Source organism: Peromyscus maniculatus, chromosome 5 (assembly GCF_049852395.1).
Source record: "Peromyscus maniculatus bairdii isolate BWxNUB_F1_BW_parent chromosome 5, HU_Pman_BW_mat_3.1, whole genome shotgun sequence".
Taxonomy (NCBI): Eukaryota; Metazoa; Chordata; class Mammalia; order Rodentia; family Cricetidae; genus Peromyscus; species Peromyscus maniculatus.
The window spans coordinates 24305070-24325003 of NC_134856.1; the positions used below are offsets into that span (position 1 = coordinate 24305070).

Consider the following 19934-nt stretch of genomic DNA (forward strand, 5'->3'; position numbering starts at 1 on the left):
ATCAAATGCATGTGCCTAGGCAGGAAGTTCTCATTCAAACCACCAGGGTCAAGGGAAGAGAGAGGAAGAGAGGAGGAGAGAAGAGGAGAGGAGAGGAGAGGAGAGGAGAGGAGAGGAGAGGAGAGGAGAGGAGAGGAGAGGAAAAGAGAAGAGAAGAAGAGAAGAGAAGAGAAGAGAAGAGAAGAGAAGAGAAGAGAAGAGAAGAGAAGAGAAGAGAAGAGAAGAGAAGAGAAGAGAAGAGAAGAGAAGAGAAGAAAGAAATGTTAACACCCTGCTCTTTGTCAGTCCAAATAACACTGGTCATGAGTTATCTAATAAGCTCAGTGGTCCTTCCTTAATCCACTCCAACCACCACTTGCAAGCAGTCTAGATGTCTGTGTCTTCCCTCAATCTACATCCCCACACATTTTGAAAATCTACTATTTTCAAAATGTATTTCCCTACTACAAATTGCCCATGGAATTATTATTGATGTAAAAATTCATTGACTATTGTCAACTTTCAACAAATGTATTAGTTACTCTGTAAGAAAACAATAAATGTGAAAAGCCAAATATAAAACACTAACAATTGGAAAATACTTTAGAATAAATTATGAGAAGTCAGCTAGCTTATAATGGAAAAGCTCAGTGAGTATTCACTTATGCACTAAATGTGAAAATGACAACGGAAAATGCAGAACAAATAATAATAAAGAAATTAACTAGATAGTACTCCATCTAGTCAGTGTGCATAAAGGAAAATGGGTAAACATGCTATTTACATAATTTCTCATAGCCTGGATATACCCAGTAATGCTAATTTAATTATTAAAAATGTTAATTTATTCCCTTTCAGGTTACCAAACTTTTTATTTCTTGCTAGTTTCAACACATTCTTTTGATTTACTGTTTGAACAACAACAAGACTCCTCTGCATCCCTGCTACTACAGCTACAATTTCTGCAATGCTTATGTAATTACCACGTAGAGGCATGGCAATTCACACCAACTAGAATCTTCTACAGTGCTGGGCTATTCACACTAACTAGAATTTTCTACAGTGCTTGGCTGTTCACCCCAATGAGAATCTTCTTCATTACTTGGGATTACTTTTCTGCAATACTTACATGATTCCTAACTACAGAGAGGCATGACTTGTTGACATCAACTAGAATCTTCTACTGTACTTGGGATCACTTTTTCCCAAACATGTATACATAGAATCTCCACTTCATTTATTTAAATCTCATTTGGGAGATAATGCAATAGTGTCTTGCAGACTCTTTTTACAACCAGGACTTCTTTTAGAGAGCTAAATACAAAGTAGTAACATTTTATACAAAAATCATGAGAGCTCCACTTTAACTTTCTGTTTCTATGTAAATTTTATCTGGATCAGTGGAAGTTCTCTGGATCTCTTGAAACCTGCACATGCAGAGTCTCATCTGCAAGATCTATGTGACTGGGGAAAATGTCTCAGTTTTCTTGATAAGCATTACTTATTATATAAGATGAGTAGAGAGGTTAGATGATTTATGATCAAAGTGGAAGGTTCAGGAAATTATAAGTCACTTCATCCCAATCCATTTGCATACTGCTGTTCTTGCAACTGGACAGTGTAAGGAAGACTAGGGAAGTCACACTCATGGGATGTTATGACCTTGTTTCTGAGTAAGTCATTGACTCTCTGTGAAACACTCTTCCTTTTTGACTCAGCTTACATTAAGAGAAAACAACAAAGCTGTCTAAATGTTGTCATAAGTGTAGGTCAAATAACTCATTTAAAATGTTGATTTAATGACGAAAGGATAAACTCTGAACCTGAGGATGATCTATATCACGCATTTCAGAATTTTTAAAAATGAAAGAAAACGCTATCTTAGAAGTGAAATATTTTACTCTTATAGCATTTTTTGAAATTCGTATTTCCATACAACTATTCTTCAAGGCAAAACACAGAATTACCTTAAAGTTTAAAACTACTAAAAATTACTTCTCTTGGGAATGCCTGAAGAAAATTTCCTAGGCTTCTGAATATTAATGACAGGAGAGTGGTTAGGATATGTTCATTTAAGACTACTCTTTTCCACGAGAGAATGCCACAAACTCAATCTATTCTTTTTAGAATTTCCTTCTCATTGAAAATGAATTCAAGGCAATGAATTACAGGTGCAATCTGGTCATTGCCCTTGTAACATAGAAGTAACCGGTGGCATGAATAGGTGACAGTTACTTTAATAGTCATTTATACAGCAAGAAAATCTCCATTTATTTGTATATTTGATATGCTTTATTTATTTCAAAGAGAAAATATTTTTATATTCCACCATTGTTGTACTGATATTTTTCAAAATCCCTTAAGGAAAATTATACTGAGCAGCCAGGAAGTTACAGACATCCCAGGCATTTATGTATCATGTATTTGACCTTGAATAAATCATTTCCCAGTTTATACAAAATAGAACTTTCAGCCTGTGAAAGTCTTAGTTCAAAATAAAGTGTAAACTTCTCTCTTCTGTTTACAATCCTGTTTTTTGACTGAATTTGTTATAAGTTTTCCTTTTGTGCCTCTTTACACCCTGGTCATTCTCGACACTGAAAGGGAAATCAGGAACCTTAAGTCACTTTTTCAAAAGCATTTTTCCCCTCTCTTGGTGATATACTGTTCCCTCATAGTCTCAATTACCATCATTATACTCAGGTCTCTGAAACCCGTCTCCATGCACGTTCTGAGCAATCTTCAGCAACTTAAGGTTTTTGCAGGAAGAGTTCAGTGCCAATCTGAATTCAAAGTGGGATTTTGCTCTTACTTTGTTTCTGTTCGGTTGTGTTCTAAGATATTTTACCCAATGACATCATTGCTTTTAGCAACCCACAATGCAAATTCCTGGAGTATTTTTCCTTGACTTCTTTATGTGGGATGTTGACCGGTTCCTTCTAGCTAAACCCTCCCAGTAATGGTCTAAGATTTAAACCCTGTCTTTCCACCCACAGTAAATCTCCTTTCCACAATCCAGTAAACAACTTGCCACAGAACCTTTATGGAATGATTTACTTTTCAAATGCTTTCTCTCTTTTTTTCCCAGGATGTTAGCTAAAAGCCACAAATATTAAAATATAAACTACGGAGTCTTGGCACTGAATAATGGATTAGAATTTGTATCTTTAGTAAGGTCTCCCGGAAGGTGACTGACATAACGTGATGCCCAATATTGACCAGAAAGGCAAATATACATCCCACTCTGCCTTTCTGTTGCTATAGGGATGGCCTGTGCAGAGCAGGGCACATGTGCAGACGTCAGAAGACAAGCGGGAGCCTCGGCCTTAGTCTACTTGGTCTAAGATTGGGTCTCTCTGTTGTTTTTAACTGTGTTCACCAGGCTGTCAGGTCTGTGAACTTCAGGAGATGCTCTGGTCCATTTTCCACCTCACTGTAGGATACTAGAATTCTATTTCTGTGTCTCTTTACCCTGCTTTACATGAGTTCTGGGAACACAGACCTAGGTCTTTATACTTGCACAACAAGCCCTTTCCCTACAGAGTCATCTCCCCAGCCCAGAGACTAAACCACTGGACAAAGAACTCCATACCAGTTAGGTGTCCAGATATCAGAGTTATGTGAAGGAGGGTTTTAGTTCTCCATTTCTTCATCCACATGTACCACATTTTGCTAGCTGCTTCAATAGGTGGTTAGTGGAATCTCATTTGAATTTCCTATTTCAATATGTGGTTAGTGGAATCTCATCTGCATTTCTCTGCTGAGAAATGATGCTGAGAAACTCTGCATGCACTTACTTATCACTCACATATATTTTGTGGTGGAGTGCCTTTTTAACCTTTTTCCATTTTAATTTGGTTGCTGGTCTTATTAAGTTGCATGAGCACTTTATATATTCTGATACAGGACCTTTATGAGACATATATTTCCCATATATTTTTACCAGGTTCATGACTTGACTTTTCTTTTTTTGTTGTTTTTAATTAAATATTTATTTGTTTGTTTATTGCATATGTGTGTATGTATGTATGTATGTATACATGTGTGTGAACACTTGCACCATGGGAACTTTTGGAGGTCAGAGGATGATGAGCGCCTTGGGTGTATACAGCAGTGTTTGACAAGTTGACCCACCAGACAGATAACTGATGTGGAGCTCCACCTGGCAAAGGCATGGAGTCACTGGCTGTGGAATTACTTTTTTTCTGCCTGTAACTTTCTCATGTGCCACCATTATACCTCCCTACAAGAACAGCTGTGGGGTGCTTTCCACAGCCTTTGGTAGTGTGTTTTACATCTCTGGGCACACATTTAGCTGTGGATTTCTGTTTAAGCTTTATAATTCTGATGAACAGAAATATTACCAGAATATTCTTCTTTACTCACACAGGAAAGTAACAATATTCTTAGTTTCAAAGACAGCCTTTTATACATTTTGCAAAGACCTTAGAACTAGCCCCAAACAGACTAAGCTGCCCCCACAGAATATACGCAAAGACTAACTCCCAGGTGTTGTTTATTGCTAAATCAAGGCCTGGCAGTTTACATCAAGACATAGTCCTTGCAGAAGCTCCCTTTCTGCACGTACTCTGACTGCTCAAGGTTCAGCCGGTTGTTTACTTCTTGGCATCCCTCACCAACTTAGAGCTGTGTGCATGGGTCAATGGGACATCACTAGCCTAAGAGAAACTCCGTGACTTATCTTGTGTTTTGAGAATGGGTAGGGCCCTGAAAAATGTAACACAATTGTCCAGAGTTTGGCTGTGAGGCAACAGCGTTAGGGTGGAGAGACTGCTGTGTAGAGCTATGTGAGAGCTGCGGCAGAATGTGTGTGTGTGTGTGTGTGTGTGTGTGTGTGTGTGTGTGTGTGTGTGTGTGTGTGTGTTGAGTGAGAGACGAAGAAGAAGAAGCATGAGAGAAGTGTGAAGGAAGGAGTGAGTGAATAATCTAGAAGTATGTGTGTGAGGGAGAGCTGTGTGAAAGAGCGGCTGCTGTGTACGCGCTGTGAGGAGCTGTGCCCAGGAACTGTGTGAAGTGCTGTCTGGTGAGAGAGCTGTGTCGATGAGATGTTCAGCTGTGGCTGGGTGGGGATTTGTAAAGATTCCTTGTGGAGGCAAGGAATGAAGCTGTATAGAAAAGAGATGTAGAAGAGAAATGTATGGAAAAGATAGATGTGTAGCTGTGTGAAAAGTGCACGTATGTAAAGATATGGAGATATGCAGCAGCGTGGAGACAGAGTCGAGAGACCATTTTTAAGATGAAGTAAAAGAGAAAGTTATCATCAGAAAGCATGTGTGTTTCCTTATTTCACCAGTCATAGATAGATTAAAACTTGTTCCTAATTACCCTCAGATGAAAAAGTTTCCTACACCGAGCTGCTCTGAGGCATCCCTTGTATTTCCCTGAGTGAATCGTGGCAGCTGGTCTCTCACAGTCTGTGTTAAGAAGACAACATGCAGGATTTTTTTCTTTCTTATTACCATGTGAGTCCTGGAACTTGAACTTAGAATGCCAGGCCTGGCCACAGGTGTCTTAATTCTCAGAGTCATCTGACCAGTCTGTTTTCACTTTTCCATCTTCTTTACTTTCTATTACATACCTGTGTCTGTCTATCTGTCTGGTGTGGATTTGTGCACACGAGTGCAGTTTCACTGAGGCCCCAGAGGGTGTCAGATAGTCTGAACCTGGAGGTAGGTGCTGAAACCCGAACCACGATCCTCTGGTAGAGCAGCTGGTTTGCTCAACTGCTGAGCCCCCTCTCCAGACCCCACCTTTTATTTACTTAACAATGTCTTCTCAGAAACATTTATATTTTTGTCATTATCTTTTTAAAATCCTGTTTCTCAAATTTACAGCAATATACAGTAAATAGTATTTTCATCATTAATCTATCCTTTCAATATCTCCTTTGGGGACTGGATATGGTCAAAATACATTTTATAACATTACCAAAGAATCAGTAAACATTATTTATTTATATAGATGAGGAATGTTATTTTAATAAAGTCATTTGTGTATCATTTGTTTGTGGAACCGGAAGTGGGCATGAGGTGCCCTGGAAGGAGCTACAGACAGTTGTGAGCTACCATGTGGGTGCTAGAAACCAAAGTCAGGTCCTCTGCAAGAGCAATTAGAGCTCTTAACCACTAAATCATCTCTCCAGCAATTTTTCAATACAAGTTTGGTATTTGTTTATATATTGGCATACAGTTTAATTTTATATTATCAATTTCTCAATTCTTATTGTATTCTTTTAAAGACTGTGTTGTTCTGAGGCAACTTTAGCTTACTTGAAATAAATGAGACCCTCTCAAGCCTTGTTTTAAAGCCTTATTTATGTGGATTAACCACAAATCATAATCTAATTTTCTTTTAGCTGAACCATCAGACCCAAATTTTCTGAGGACTCTACTCAGAAAATACTGAGTAAGTCTTTTCCCTCTGCTGTGTGAATATAAAGTATTCATAGCACTGTTTGAGAACAGAGAAAGTTCTATTGACTAATGTCTGGTGTTTCTTTCCCTGGACAAGTATAGTTTATTCATAAGCATCCATAGGTCAGACAAATCTTAAACACACTCATTTATGGAGCTTCAGAGTTCTTCTATGTTAAGTCCCATCCTCCTTAAACTAGCCTTTGTGAATCTAGCCAACTTGGAATTCCCAAAGTCTAGTTCCTGTCTTTTCTTTGAGAAATACAGTTCAGATCCTCTCTCCTGTACTACAGCCTTAGGGAGTCAGCTGGGTGTGCACAAGGATCAGCCCTCGTCCTCTACTCCGAAAGCATGGAGCCCATTTGACCGGCGTCCCTCTTGAGGAGGAGTACCTGTGTATCTACATCACACATAATATCTTCTGACACCGGGCGCTTCATATGCAAGTCAAATGCTTAATATCATCTTTGACATTGTTTTCTTTGTGTTTTCTATTCCCCAGTTTACCAATAAACACAATTCTTCATTGTATAACATTTCACTAATTAAATATTTATGATTTGACAGGGACTATGGAAAGCAGAAAGTAAATTCAAACCCTGAAGTTTCAACTGAATTTAATGAAGTAATTCTGGAGTTTTGTTTTGCCCTCCACATCTGCTTTTACCAACAACCATTAACAACCCCTTTCTTCTCTTCTTCCTTTCAATTTGAGGAAGAGACAGACCTTAGGATGGTTGAAGTGACTGAGGAGTGAGAAACGCCCTCTTAGGAACTAAGTATCAACACAGTGTTCTCTTCAATACCACACATCACTTTAACTTCTGAAAGACCAGAAATTGTAGAAAGAAATTTAAGGAAATCTTGAGTTTCAGAAGGAAACAGTTTTCATTTTCTTTTGGACATAATAGGGTGTACAGTTCTCTGTGGCTAAAGAGATGCTAGTACCAGATTTCTTCTGTACGCTGTGAGTTTGGCCTCTCAGGTTTGCATTGTAATTTCTTAAACCGTCCAGATGCAAATCTGAGGTTGTAAAAGCTAACGGCCATGTCTATGTAGACTTTATCTTATGGCATCAAGTACAGTACCATGCACTATTAAGTGCCCAATGGTGCTTCCTGCTGAGCAGGACAAAAATGACTTTTTATGCAGTGGAGGGAGAGATGGACATTTGAAAGCCAATGTCATTCATATTTCTGATCAATGGGTTATCTATATACTATCTATATTTTCCTTACTTTTCATTTGGAATTTATTTACATTAAATAATTTTCTTGAATTTTTGTCAAAGATCTTATCTGTATTTTAAGGAAAAGAAAACTACAATTTTAACTTACTCCGATATTGGCCATTCATATCATTTGTTAAAATTCTGACATTTATATGAAATTGTACCTTTTTTTGGACTTATTTAGCTAAAATCAGAGTTTTCTGTGTGTTAGATTAGTATGTAATTAAACTGCATCTTCAATATTTTTATGAACTAATAAGTTCATAAATACTAAGTATATACTAATAAGTTATTACAAAGAACGACTGCCCATCAGAAGATATTCCACAACAAGGGCTAGAGATTTAGCTCAGTTTGTTTGACTGGCATGTGTGAGACCCTAGGTCTAATCCCACATACCACAAAAGGATCTATAAGAAATATTAAATCATAATGCAATTTAACTGACTTTGTGTAGTCTAGGACAAAAATACACAGTAATTATTCATTATTATAAATTTCCCTTTATGCTCTCCATCACACATATTCCTTAGTCCACTAGATCATGCATATATTCAAAGATATTGTACAGTGGTATGAGCTCAAAGAAGCTTCAGCTACAGACACAATTTAGATGGGCACTAGCAATTGTTTAACATTTCTGTGTCCTAGTTTATAATGAGAACACTAACTTGATGGGATTATCAGTAGTGAATATTGGAAATGATACTAGCTCCCTCATGCAGTTGTTAAAGTTGGGAATCTCACTGTAAAGAAGCCTTCCACTGATCCTGAGGCAAACACCACTCTCCTCTGCCATCATCATTACTAACAACCATTACCATCAATGAAATGGTCTGGAATCTCTTGTTGGGAACAGAGCTTTTCTCATTCATATTCTATTCTGTGCTCCTTGGTTTGGGCACAGGGACAATAAAATTGTATGAATTGAGAAATTACACGCACACACACACACACACACATATGCTTTTATGAATTGTTTGGTCTTTGTTTAGAAAAGGACACAGTCCCACAGCATGGTTTTCAGTAGCAGCAGAGATGGCATGAACTGCTTTTGAATCAACAAATATCAACTCCTCTATCTGAATATGCCGCGCAGTCAATTGAGATCCCCTCTTGCTCTAGATTGAGTTATGGACATTGATAAGGCCTATTGCCGTGATCTCTGGGTGCCAATGCTTGCCTAAGAACAGAAACACTACCTCAGCTCTAGACTCAAACACTTCCTTTGGCATCAGTGTGCACTGTGCTTAGCCTGCCTCAGACAACCGAGTTTACTGTACAGAGCTCTCCTCTACTGTGTGCAGATGTTCAGTGCTGAGTACACAGGCAAGCATGAGCACAGGCAGATGCTAATGTTTCCTACGTGTTCTGTAGCATGAATTTCTAGACCAGAAAGACTAAGAAATACTATCCCCCAATGTATTAGTTTAGAAACAATAAAAGCGTGACATGTCAATCAGATGCTACAAAATTGCACACAGGTAGGATGATCAGGTCTTGAGACCAAACACACATGATAAACAAATATGAAGTTGTCCTGTATTGTGATTTGTTGAAAATGGATAGATTTTATCTATTCTTGCCTCAAAGGCACCAAAAATAAGAGCTATGAAATTACAAAAACAAACAAACAAACAAACAAAAAACCCAAAACACTAATTTGCTTCATTCTACTGACCTTTGAACTCTAAGATTATGTTTATGCCTTAAATAACACTGTAAATTTATTTTAAAAGTGAATACTATCTCAGGGTGTGGTGACACATGCTTTTAATCCCAGCACTCAGGAGAGGCAGGAGGATTTCTGAATTTGAGGCTAGCCTGGTCTACAGAGTGAGTTTTAGGACAGCCAGGGTTACACAGAGAAACCCTGTCATCCCCCCACAAAAAAGTGGATACTATCAATGAGGTAACTTTTATTCTCTAACCCACAGAATTGTAAGAAATTCTGAAACATAAGCATGCCAGCATAATATTAGATTATATTGAGATTTATGATATCTCTAAAACAACTATTTATGCTCAACTCAGGGACTAACCCTTCTTTTAAAGACCATGCAGAACTGTTAACTTTCATACCTCTTTGAAATTCCAGGCATGAATCCTTAAAAGGATGTGTGGCTTACAAACTTCTCTTTATCCTGTTAGTTTCTAGGGTAGAGAGATTTATCAGTAGACAAAGCCTGTCTACTCAACAGAAAACTTGAGAAAAATTTGGAGCAATTGTGGATTAAAGGAGGCGATAATACTCCGCCCATCCCGGTAGTGAGCTGCACATCATCTGTGAAATGACACAGCCCTGCCCAGGGCACAGGAAGGATATAAATACCACTCTGCAGATGCACTATTTCCTAAAACTTTCTGCTTAGGTGAACTCAGAAAAACTTCATCTCCTCCACCCACCTACCCACAAGAGAGATGAATCAAAGTGAGATTACATTATTTCACTGTACATAATCACCTTAGGGGTTTTCTCCCAACCCACCCAGTCCTAAAGGAGTTTTCCAAGTTAAAAACAACTTAAAAGCATCAATTAAAATATGTAAAACATTCACTTTACATAAATTAATCTGGCATACGTAGATAGATCACTCGGACTTTATTTGATTGCTAGGAATGACTCAAACTTTACGGCTTTGTGGCTTTTTTACTTTATCAGATTTTTAGACCTTTCCTCTGTGAAACAAAGGCAAAACTCATCCAACAACTGTGAAGATTAAATAAAATAGCATAAGCCTGGAGTCCCTTCCTTCCTTGACACAAAGTAGCTACTGGTAAAATTTGACAAGCATTTCTCTCCTTTGTAAGATAGACAAATCGGTTGTAGCATGGAAAGCCACTGGGTTGAAATGAGAAAGCTTGTGTTGAGTTCTTTTTCTTTTTAGATTTATTAGAAAAGTCATTTGACCCTTCTGAACAGAAACTGACTATTTTTCAATTAATGTGGATTTTAGTTTTCTCCTAGAAGTAAAATGTTCATAGAATTTAACAATTTAATGTAAAATTTTAAGTACAGCATTCTTAGTAGCAGTGGACATAGATGAATAAAAACCACAGAAATGCATGATATCCAGCTCTACAAATGCTGTCTTTAGAAAGGCAAAAAACCACAGATTTGGTTTATTCTAGAATTATTAGAAATGTTTTCTTTGGTCAGGTTCTTCACTGTGTCTTTATTAGAAATATCTTCTAACAGGTACAAAAAGTGTGGACACATAGGTGACAGATGAGCTCAGGAGTAGAAATCTCCAGAATGCTTTGCTTCACATTTAAGATCTTGCTCTGATTGGCCCATTTTCACCTCGGTTCTGTGTAATACAGCAGTTCTAATTATCTACAGAGTCGGCTACTGTGCATATGCCCCAGGCTTGACCACTTTTATTTGCTGGAGATATGGAGAAAGTCAATCTTGGAAAAACCACAGCTTGGGTTCTATCATATTTTTGGTAGTGTTGATAATCTTTGCCTGTTTGATAATGCTGTAGAAGACAAAAGGAGATGGAGGGATTGTCCCTTGTCACTGATGGGATCTACATTCAGGCTCTGCTTTGAATCAAGTGATCTCCCCATTGCAATTCACAACTACATATGCATAAAATTATGTGATTATCAGAGGAAAATAATTTTCAAAATCTAATTCAATTCACTTACCCAAACCATAAACCAAAAGAAGGAATAAAAATAGCAATAAAGGAGGAACTATATACCAGGCAATAACAGGTTTCATTTCCTACCAGAGAAAGAAATAATTCATACGAAGCCCACAAAGAGAATGAAGCCAATTCATTTTGATCCTGTGGCGATGCTTTGAAGCTTCTTTTAACCCAGTCTCTTTTACATTTCCAGATGCCATGAAAGTTGATGTAGGCAGAAGGCAACACTTATGGGACTGGGGGATTTCGTGTTGCCCACTAGAGTGAAGGTTTGGATCTTACTTTTTCTGAGAGCAGCTTTAAAGAACTCTTCAAGCTGTCTGCGGAGTGCTGGCTGGCAGAGTTTAGCAGCAGGTCGGCGTGGGTTGCTATGAGAGGCTGCAGCTGATTGATGTTGCTGAGGACTTCCTTGGCCTTAGCAGTGTTTTCCGGTGAATAGTAGATAAACTGGTAGCCCGTACTGCAACAACAAGGACAGCAGTTATGGAAGGCACAAGAAGCCTCCGCAGCTCTTAACAAACTCACTTCATTACTCTTACTTCATCAATAAGAACAGACGTAAGGCAGGTTTACCATGTCCTGAGAGTTTATGTAAAGTTAAGGCTAGATCATGTAAAACCAGCCCTCGATCAACCCGAGGAAAGATTTTATATGATTACATATGTTCAGAATTACTATAAGATGACTGCTAACATACATAATAAATCACTAAACCACACCAGGTGAAAGAGTAGACCCTCAACCCCGCCCCCCCCCAAGATCAACTCAGTTGCAGTATAAATCCTGGCTTGTGGCTCACTAGGCTGCTTTGGCAGGTTTTTCATCCTTAGTGGAAAAGAGGATCAACTTTGTAAGCAAATCTATGAAATGGTTAAATTTAGAGACACTCACATGCAGAGACGGAAACAATGCTTGGTAGGAAGGAAGCATTCGATATACTACCTGTAGTTTTCTCTGTGACATTGACAAGCACAAGGCAGTAACAAACACCATGAGCTCAAAAGTGGAGAGAAAATAAATCAACTCCAAGTGGCCAAATAGCCCATTCTATTTTAAAGAGAAAAAACCGAATCTAAAGCTCCATTTATTATCTTATCTCCACATTTGTTCTTAAATGTAGCCTAAGAAACTGAAGACTGGTTTATTAATTAGGAACTTTTGACTTTCATAATCAGTGTGTAGGAACTGCTGGGGAACCTGGTGAGAGGAAGGGTCCCCTGAGCAAAGGAGCCCGGAGCACAAAGCAGGGTTTGCGTCCCAGGATGTGCAGCAAAAAAAGAAAGACAAATGAGAGGTGGAGGAAGGGAAGAAGCAGGCAGAGCGGCCACATCCACGGGCTTGGTGCAATCTTTCCACATCCTTTTATAGCCAAGAGCCAAACTCTGTTTATTAAATACATTAAGCTGGGCAGTGGTGGCGCACACCTTTAATTCCAGCACTTGGGAGGCAGAGGTAGGCAGATCTCTATGAGTTCAAGGCCAGCCTGGTCTACAGAGCAAAATCCAGGACAGGCACCAAAACTACACAGAGAAACCCTGTCTCAAAAACAAACAAACAAACTAACTAACTAACTAACTAATTAATTAATTAATTAAAACCTGCTTTGAGTATTTGTGAAATATCTTCCTTATAGTTACTAGCTAAATTATTTAAATTCCCATAATTTTATTTTTATTTTTGAAAACTTAAAAATCACTGAAAAAAAATACTGTCTAGAAAGCAGTTTTTCTTTCTCCTTTCTTGGTTCTTTGGTAGAAATTATTTAAATCTTAAAAAGATGGTAATATTTTACAAATACATAATATATTCCTCACAATTTATATCCTTTTTTGTAAAGCAGTTATGAGCAATGTTCTGGCATGTTTGAACTAATCAGGAGAGAGCACAAGGAAGCAACGACAATGGTCACAGTGTTGGGGAGCCAGGAGGAGGCTGCAGCCTGGACAGCGCAGGGCTCGTCCTCTTGGGCTCGTCCTCTTCTCTCTGGTTGAATTTCCTGGTGGGAATGCTGCAATGCTCAACCCTCCGGTCCTTAAGAAATAAAACAACTCCACATTCCTTTTGTAAAGAAGACAGTTGTCTAGAGGTATCGATGTGGCATGACGGCGGCAATGGTTCTGGATACCCAACAGCTGTGGTTAGAGAGCTCAGGACTCACTGCACACCATGCACGGAAAATGGAGTGCAGTGGCTCATGGTGGCCCTCTGCACTGGCCTACTTTCCTGGTATGAATGTCTGCTTCCTGATCTTATGGGGTCTGACAAGCTGAAGCTCCCCACTGGCTTAGTCCTCAGAAAGCTAAAGTGCCCACGGCCAGCGTTCTCCCATCTTTCTGCTCACAGGACTTCTTTCTCGGTACATCATTTCTGACTCTCCTTATTCTTTCTCCCATCCCTTCATTGTGATGGCTGCCCCTCCCCCTCTCTGCTTTTCTGACACTTCACTTTGATGTTATTTGTAGATATCATCCACTTTCCCTTTATCCTTTCCTCATTCTGTGCCCTGAAAATTCTTAGCATTCTCCACCTGACTCTCTTAAATACTTTTTTTTCTTGTGCCTGAGGTGAGTGATGCCCAAATGTTAGCGGGCATAAAGTGCACTGACAAATGAAGGGACTTCGGCATTTTTTTTTAAGGATATGGAATCTCTTTGCAGTACCAAGAGACGTTGCTTCAGTGGGCTCTGCACTGTAATACACCATTGGGAGGCTTTACTGCCAGTGAACAGCTCTGTCATTAGAGACACCCACTGTCCCTGATTTGCCTCTGATGTCCCTGTAAATGCTGGGTCACACTTCACAAGGAGTCTGGTAAAAACCTCACTTTAGCCACCCTCAGTTTCTTAGAACTGTTTTACCGGGCTGCCTCTATTGTCTCTCTCTGTATTCTAAGGTCCTCCGGCTCCTCCCCCTGACCACTGCTTCTTCCGCCATTCCCAGCATTCTCATTTACCCTCTCGATGACCTCACCCTCTCACCCTGAGACAGTTCAGTCAAGCCTGGGACATAAACCAAGATCCTGCCACTTGTGGCTCAGTCACGTCTCCTCTGAAGCTGCTATGTAGCAGACATCTTGGTGAGGCTGAAAGATTCATTTTCCATAATGGAAGCCAGTGTTGCTGTCCACGATGACACAATATGGCATGGAGAAAAATCATCATCCACAAAATTATACTGAGTATGCACAGATTTCATCTAACTATTGAATGACTCACTCTTGAAACATGTCATATATTTAACAGTTATAGTTTCTTAAATGGGAAATTATGAATATAATTTAATTATCTAGAAAAAAAATAAGTATTTTATAGTGGTCTGAGATTTAGACTCAATCCAAACATTTGAGTCAACTGTCAGGATAAAACCAGAACAAGAGGAAAATATTTTTTTAGACTATAAATATTTTATAGACTATAAAAGCAAATTATGGATGATAGAAATTGAAATTGGTTTCACATTGTATTTGTATGAAATAAAAGATGATTTAAAGCATGTCCTTAGACTTTACACACAGCTAAAAACAATGAGAGTGTGGATACATGCCCTCTTACATATTTCATATGGATGTATGTATGACCTTAGTCTCCTATTGCTGGTCTAGCTTATCTCTTCATCTTCTAGTGCCAGCAAGACCCAGGTCTCAGCCCTTGGAGCTTTGGATTTTAGGAACCATTTGACATTCCTGAGCATTGAATCTAGTGGTTTAAATGAGTCAATCATGTGAAGGGTTCCTCTAGCGCTAACTCCAACCGAAACAAAACTTCTTTGGGCATTTCCAACTCAATATGTCCAAAGGAGATCTCAGGCTGCTCCCCATCCTCAACACCTAGCTTGGCTGGACTCTTCTGCACTTTTCTTCGGGACACGGCCACTAGCTTCTTCCACAAGGCCCTTACCATTATCAGAAGAGTCGCCCTTTTCTTTCAAATAAACCCAGAATCCAACCCCTTGTTTCCATGCTCACTACAAATATCCTGGTGCAAAGTGCCATTACCTCTTACCACTAGGGTTATACTACACACACACACACACACACACACACATACACACACACACACACACACACACACACACACACACACACACAATATAGCATTACATTTGGCTATTGGGGAAAAAGTGCTTTAAGATATGGACAATTTTTACTTCTATTCAGGGCTTAAAAGATATAGCCACACACACACACACACACACACACACACACACACACAGAGAGAGAGAGAGAGAGAGAGAGAGAGAGAGAGAGAGAGAGAGAGATATTTTTCTCAACCCAAGTCCATATAGCCCAGGACTTAACTGTAACTTACCTGTTCTTCCTCTACCTTCTCCAAAACTGCTTAACCCATTGCTCAACCTCATTACTATTATAGGCAATGGAGATATGGAACAATGTATATAAGAAACAAAGGACAGGCAGGAAAGGAAAGAAGAAGAAGAAAGCCACAAGGGAGAATAGCAGAAGACAGGGGCTGATGAATTTAAAAAAAAAAAAAGTATTCTAGAGTAGTAAATCTCTTTTTGGTGGAGTTAATTCTCCAAAGGAAAATTTCAGAATGATTTTGACGTACTTTTCCCCAGTGTGTGTGTGTGTGTGTGTGTGTGTGTGTGTGTGTGTGTGTGTGTGTATCCTGAATCCAAACAGGCATCGACATGCTCTTAGTTCTGAGAAGAAAACCATATGAATAATACATAAGAATTTCCACCTTAGTCCGTTGAATCTGCCCTTCTGGCTTCACAGGGCTTCACAACAAGCATCTGAAATGGCTGAAGGTGCCCATCAGCCCGCTCTGCCTCCCCTTGGCTGTTTTTTTTTTTTTGTTTTTTGTTTTTTTTTTTTTTTTTTTTTTTTGTTTTTTTTTTTTTTTGGATGTGAGGCTTAGAAAAAAGAACTAGAGAAAACAACACTTGCTTTCTTTGCCTGCAGTCGGTCCATTTATGAAATTAGATGACTTATAAGAGCTGTGCTTAAATTGGTCTTTGTTTTTCACGCTAGTCTCCTTGTGGAAAAACAAAAACAAAAACACGAACCTTGCACTCATGGAAACTTTAGGGTCCACATATGTTTTGATCAAAGCTTGATTCCACCACTCACTCTCTGTCAACTGGTGCTGATGCGGCGACAGAACCATGAACGGTATCAGCCACTCCACTCCTCCCTGGGAACTGTTTGTTACTCTCCTCGGTGTCTCTTACTACCTGTTTTAATTTTTAAGCTCTTGACTGTGATTTCTTAACAATGATGGCCTCTCTTGTATACAAGTAGATGTAAAAGGTCATCTTCATGATATGCAAATTGTATTTTGACAAATCTCTTTAAAAAAAAAAAACCAGTGTCCTTAGCATACATTCAAGAAATGGTGATTATTACCCATGGATAAGGATACAGGAAAATAGAAGGCACACTCATGAGCCATTTCATTTTCCCCTGTTAAATCTAATGTAAAAAGGAAGTTTAATCAAGCAAATAATTGATACTATAGATTTAACTAAATTCCAAATGTTTTCTCCATCAGAATAATAAATAATTGAGCCCATACTTTATGTGTCTAGTATTACACTAATGTTTTCGTGGGCTACATTATTTTATTTCCACAACTCTCCAGGAAGAAATACTATTACATTATGTAGACATTGAAGGTGAAGGCTGAGCGGGTCTTTGCATGGGTCCCACAACTAGTATGTGTGGCAGAACATGGATTCCAGATTAAACATTCATAATCACACAACTTGAACTCCTAATTATGTTTGCCTATCTCTTGAGCATTGTGTTGAGTCATTTTAGATTTTAAAACTTATGAAGCTATAATTAATGTGGGAAAGATCTACAATGTAATAATATCATAGCAGGTACAGACTATAAAAATTTAAAATTAAATCTCTCATCTTCTAATTAAGACTATTCATTAGAGAAGGTTATGATTCTAGTTTATAATAGAGATTAGTCTAAAGAAAAAATCTGGGAATCATCTGATGCTAAGTTACAATCAACACATTATTTACTGACTGCTACTTGGCCAATGAATTGAGCAAATGGTCAGAGCTAGCAGCCAGGCTGTAAGAGGATACATATTATAATTCCTGTTCACTAAATGTCACTAAATCCCATGGCTGGCTACATGGGATTAATAAAAAAGAATGAACCTTTTTTGGGGGGTGGGAGGGTGTCTTTTTTCTTGAAAAATTTCCAAAGTTGAACTCTCAATTCTGAGTGTCCACTAATACCCTGAGGGTGTCTACCATGACACAGCTTGCTCACTAAGCATTTTACTTTAGTCCCTGATGTTCACATCACACTACATAGATTTTCCCCACAGTCAATGACGTTTCTGTTCTTCAAGGTTTTATGATTGTTGGAAGTAAGTTTTCACACACACACACACACACACACACACACACACACACACACACACACACAATCTGCAACCTATAAGGAAATAAAGACCAACTATTTCAAAGCAAGAATGGTTTCTGTTCCGATCAGCAAACTTGCTAACTTTTCCAATATATTCACTAATGTGTATAAATTTGTGTCCTATGAAATGTATGTATGCATAAGTTCGTGTTTTTTTCCTTGTTACATCTGGATTCTCACCTCCCATCTTAACAAGCACACAGAACCCAGGCAATTCCCATTCCTTTCTGGACACTATTATCCTGATCCTCTTTCTTTTCACCTGTGCTGACCTCATAATTGAAGCCATCTTTATCTTCTGTATGCTCATGACAAGAGTATGATACTGGAATTTTTCAGAAAAAGTCACATTTAATAGATTTTTTTTCAATAATAAGTCATCTCATTTTAGGTAAGCCTATTTTCCCCCATGACATAAATCTCATGTGTACATTTTAAAGTTAGTATTTATTCACAATCTTACAAAAATGAGATTCTTCCTAGATTATTAAACGCTTTTTTTATGTATGTGTGTATGTGAAAGCCTGCTTATCATATGTGCATCATGTGTGTGTTTGTTGGCCATGGAAGCCAGAAGAGGGTTTTGGATCACCTGGAACTGGAGTTACAGGTGGTTGTGAGCCACCCTATGTGGTTCTGGTGACCAAGCACATCTCCTCTGTAAGGGTATCAGATGTTCTTAATGGAACCTCAGGCTCCTCCCTAGATAACTTTTTTAAAATCTGGAAAATACTGTTTTTAGATATGCTAAATTATTTTCTTTTGCTGCCTCTGAAATGATGATGGCCAAGTATATAGATTAATGAAGAGTTCTAAGAATTATTCTGGAAATCTCCGTGCAAGGAAGTCCCCACTGCTCTCATTCAGTACGTACAGGTCGACATGACACAGTGTCATGTCACATGCTTTCAAGTATTATTTTACTTTATGGGAAGCAAGTCCTCAGAATCTGCTCACAGTGTTTCAAAATAAGCAAAAGGAAATAGTTCTGGTCATTTGTTTATTGAAGCAATATTCTGGTTTTAATTCCTAATCTTTCTGTGGATTGACATCTTTTCTCTGATCCCTCCTTCTGTACTTCTCAACTCTCTTTCTGTGTGTCGGCATTGAGTGTGTGTGTGTGTGTGTGTGTGTGTGTACCTACATACAAACTTATTAAAAGCTAGAATCTTCCTAATTTTTATATGCAATTAAGACACTGAGTTATAAAATAAAATCATTTAAATTATTTTTCTGAGTAAACTGTGACTCGTTTACTTAATGTCAGTTCTCAAAAGTGTAAGATTTTTATTTATGATTTCCAGCAATTCAGCTGCAGCAACAATGTGGTAAATCAGGAGGAATCAGCCGTATATTTACATTGCAAATGAGGACCAAGGATGAATGGTTTTCTGAAACCTCACAATTCAAATTCTTCTTGTTTTGTTATTTTTACACAGCACTATTTTGACAAATTTAGTATCAAAACTTCTAGAGTTATTTACATATTGTCATTTATAAATGCGTAAGTCTTTTTCTTTAACAATTTTATTTCTCAAAACTTTGAACTGTCAAGTGCTGTTTCCTACCTAAACAACAGAACACACTTGGTCTCCCAAGCTACTGGTAGTTATTGGAGCAAATCCCCAACTTTCAAATGTTAAGTGGGAAGCAGACAAGGGGTATTATTAATTGTCAGCCATTAAGTTGGCTCGCTTTTATAAAAACTTCCACCTTTCTTGTTTAGAATACATAACTGTATATTTCCCTTCTTAGTGAGATGGGAGGAAGAGCACTTTTGTAACACATGCCTTGTGGCTGCTGTCTAGGACTACAAGACATTGTCTGCAAGTGTATATAAGACACTTTTACAAGTGCATGTTTCTGATTCTGATCCTGATTCCACTGTGTGTCTCTATGATCATTACTTCATTCAGTCACATCTGTCACTACAGGGAGAGTTACTGACCTCATAGGGAACCTTTTACTTCATGTATTCACTCCACCATTGTGCACCATTAACCTTGTCAGTGCACCAAACACCTGTTGAGACAGTTCCAGGGGATCTGGAGTATGCCAGATAACATAGTCCATGCTTTCAGAATAAGCTTTGTCTAGAAGGATGCTTACACTGAAGGCTGAATGCTGATGGAGGAATGTCTTTCTGTACGTTGGGAATATGTGTTTCTCTGATTGGTTGATAAATAAAGCCATTTGGCCTATGGCAAGGCAGTTTAGAGGCA

General features: G+C 38.4%; 1 protein-coding gene across 6 annotated transcripts in view; it reads right to left on the reverse strand.

The window, feature by feature from the left end:
* Positions 1–19934, reverse strand: part of Inpp4b (inositol polyphosphate-4-phosphatase type II B) — a 742657-nt gene that overhangs the window by 115327 nt on the left and 607396 nt on the right. For all 6 annotated transcript variants that reach the window (XM_016006370.3, XM_016006364.3, XM_076571928.1 and 3 more), the window contains one exon: positions 11583–11760. In XM_016006370.3, coding sequence (XP_015861856.1) covers positions 11583–11760 — 178 coding nt within the window. The remainder of the gene's footprint in view (positions 1–11582; positions 11761–19934) is intronic.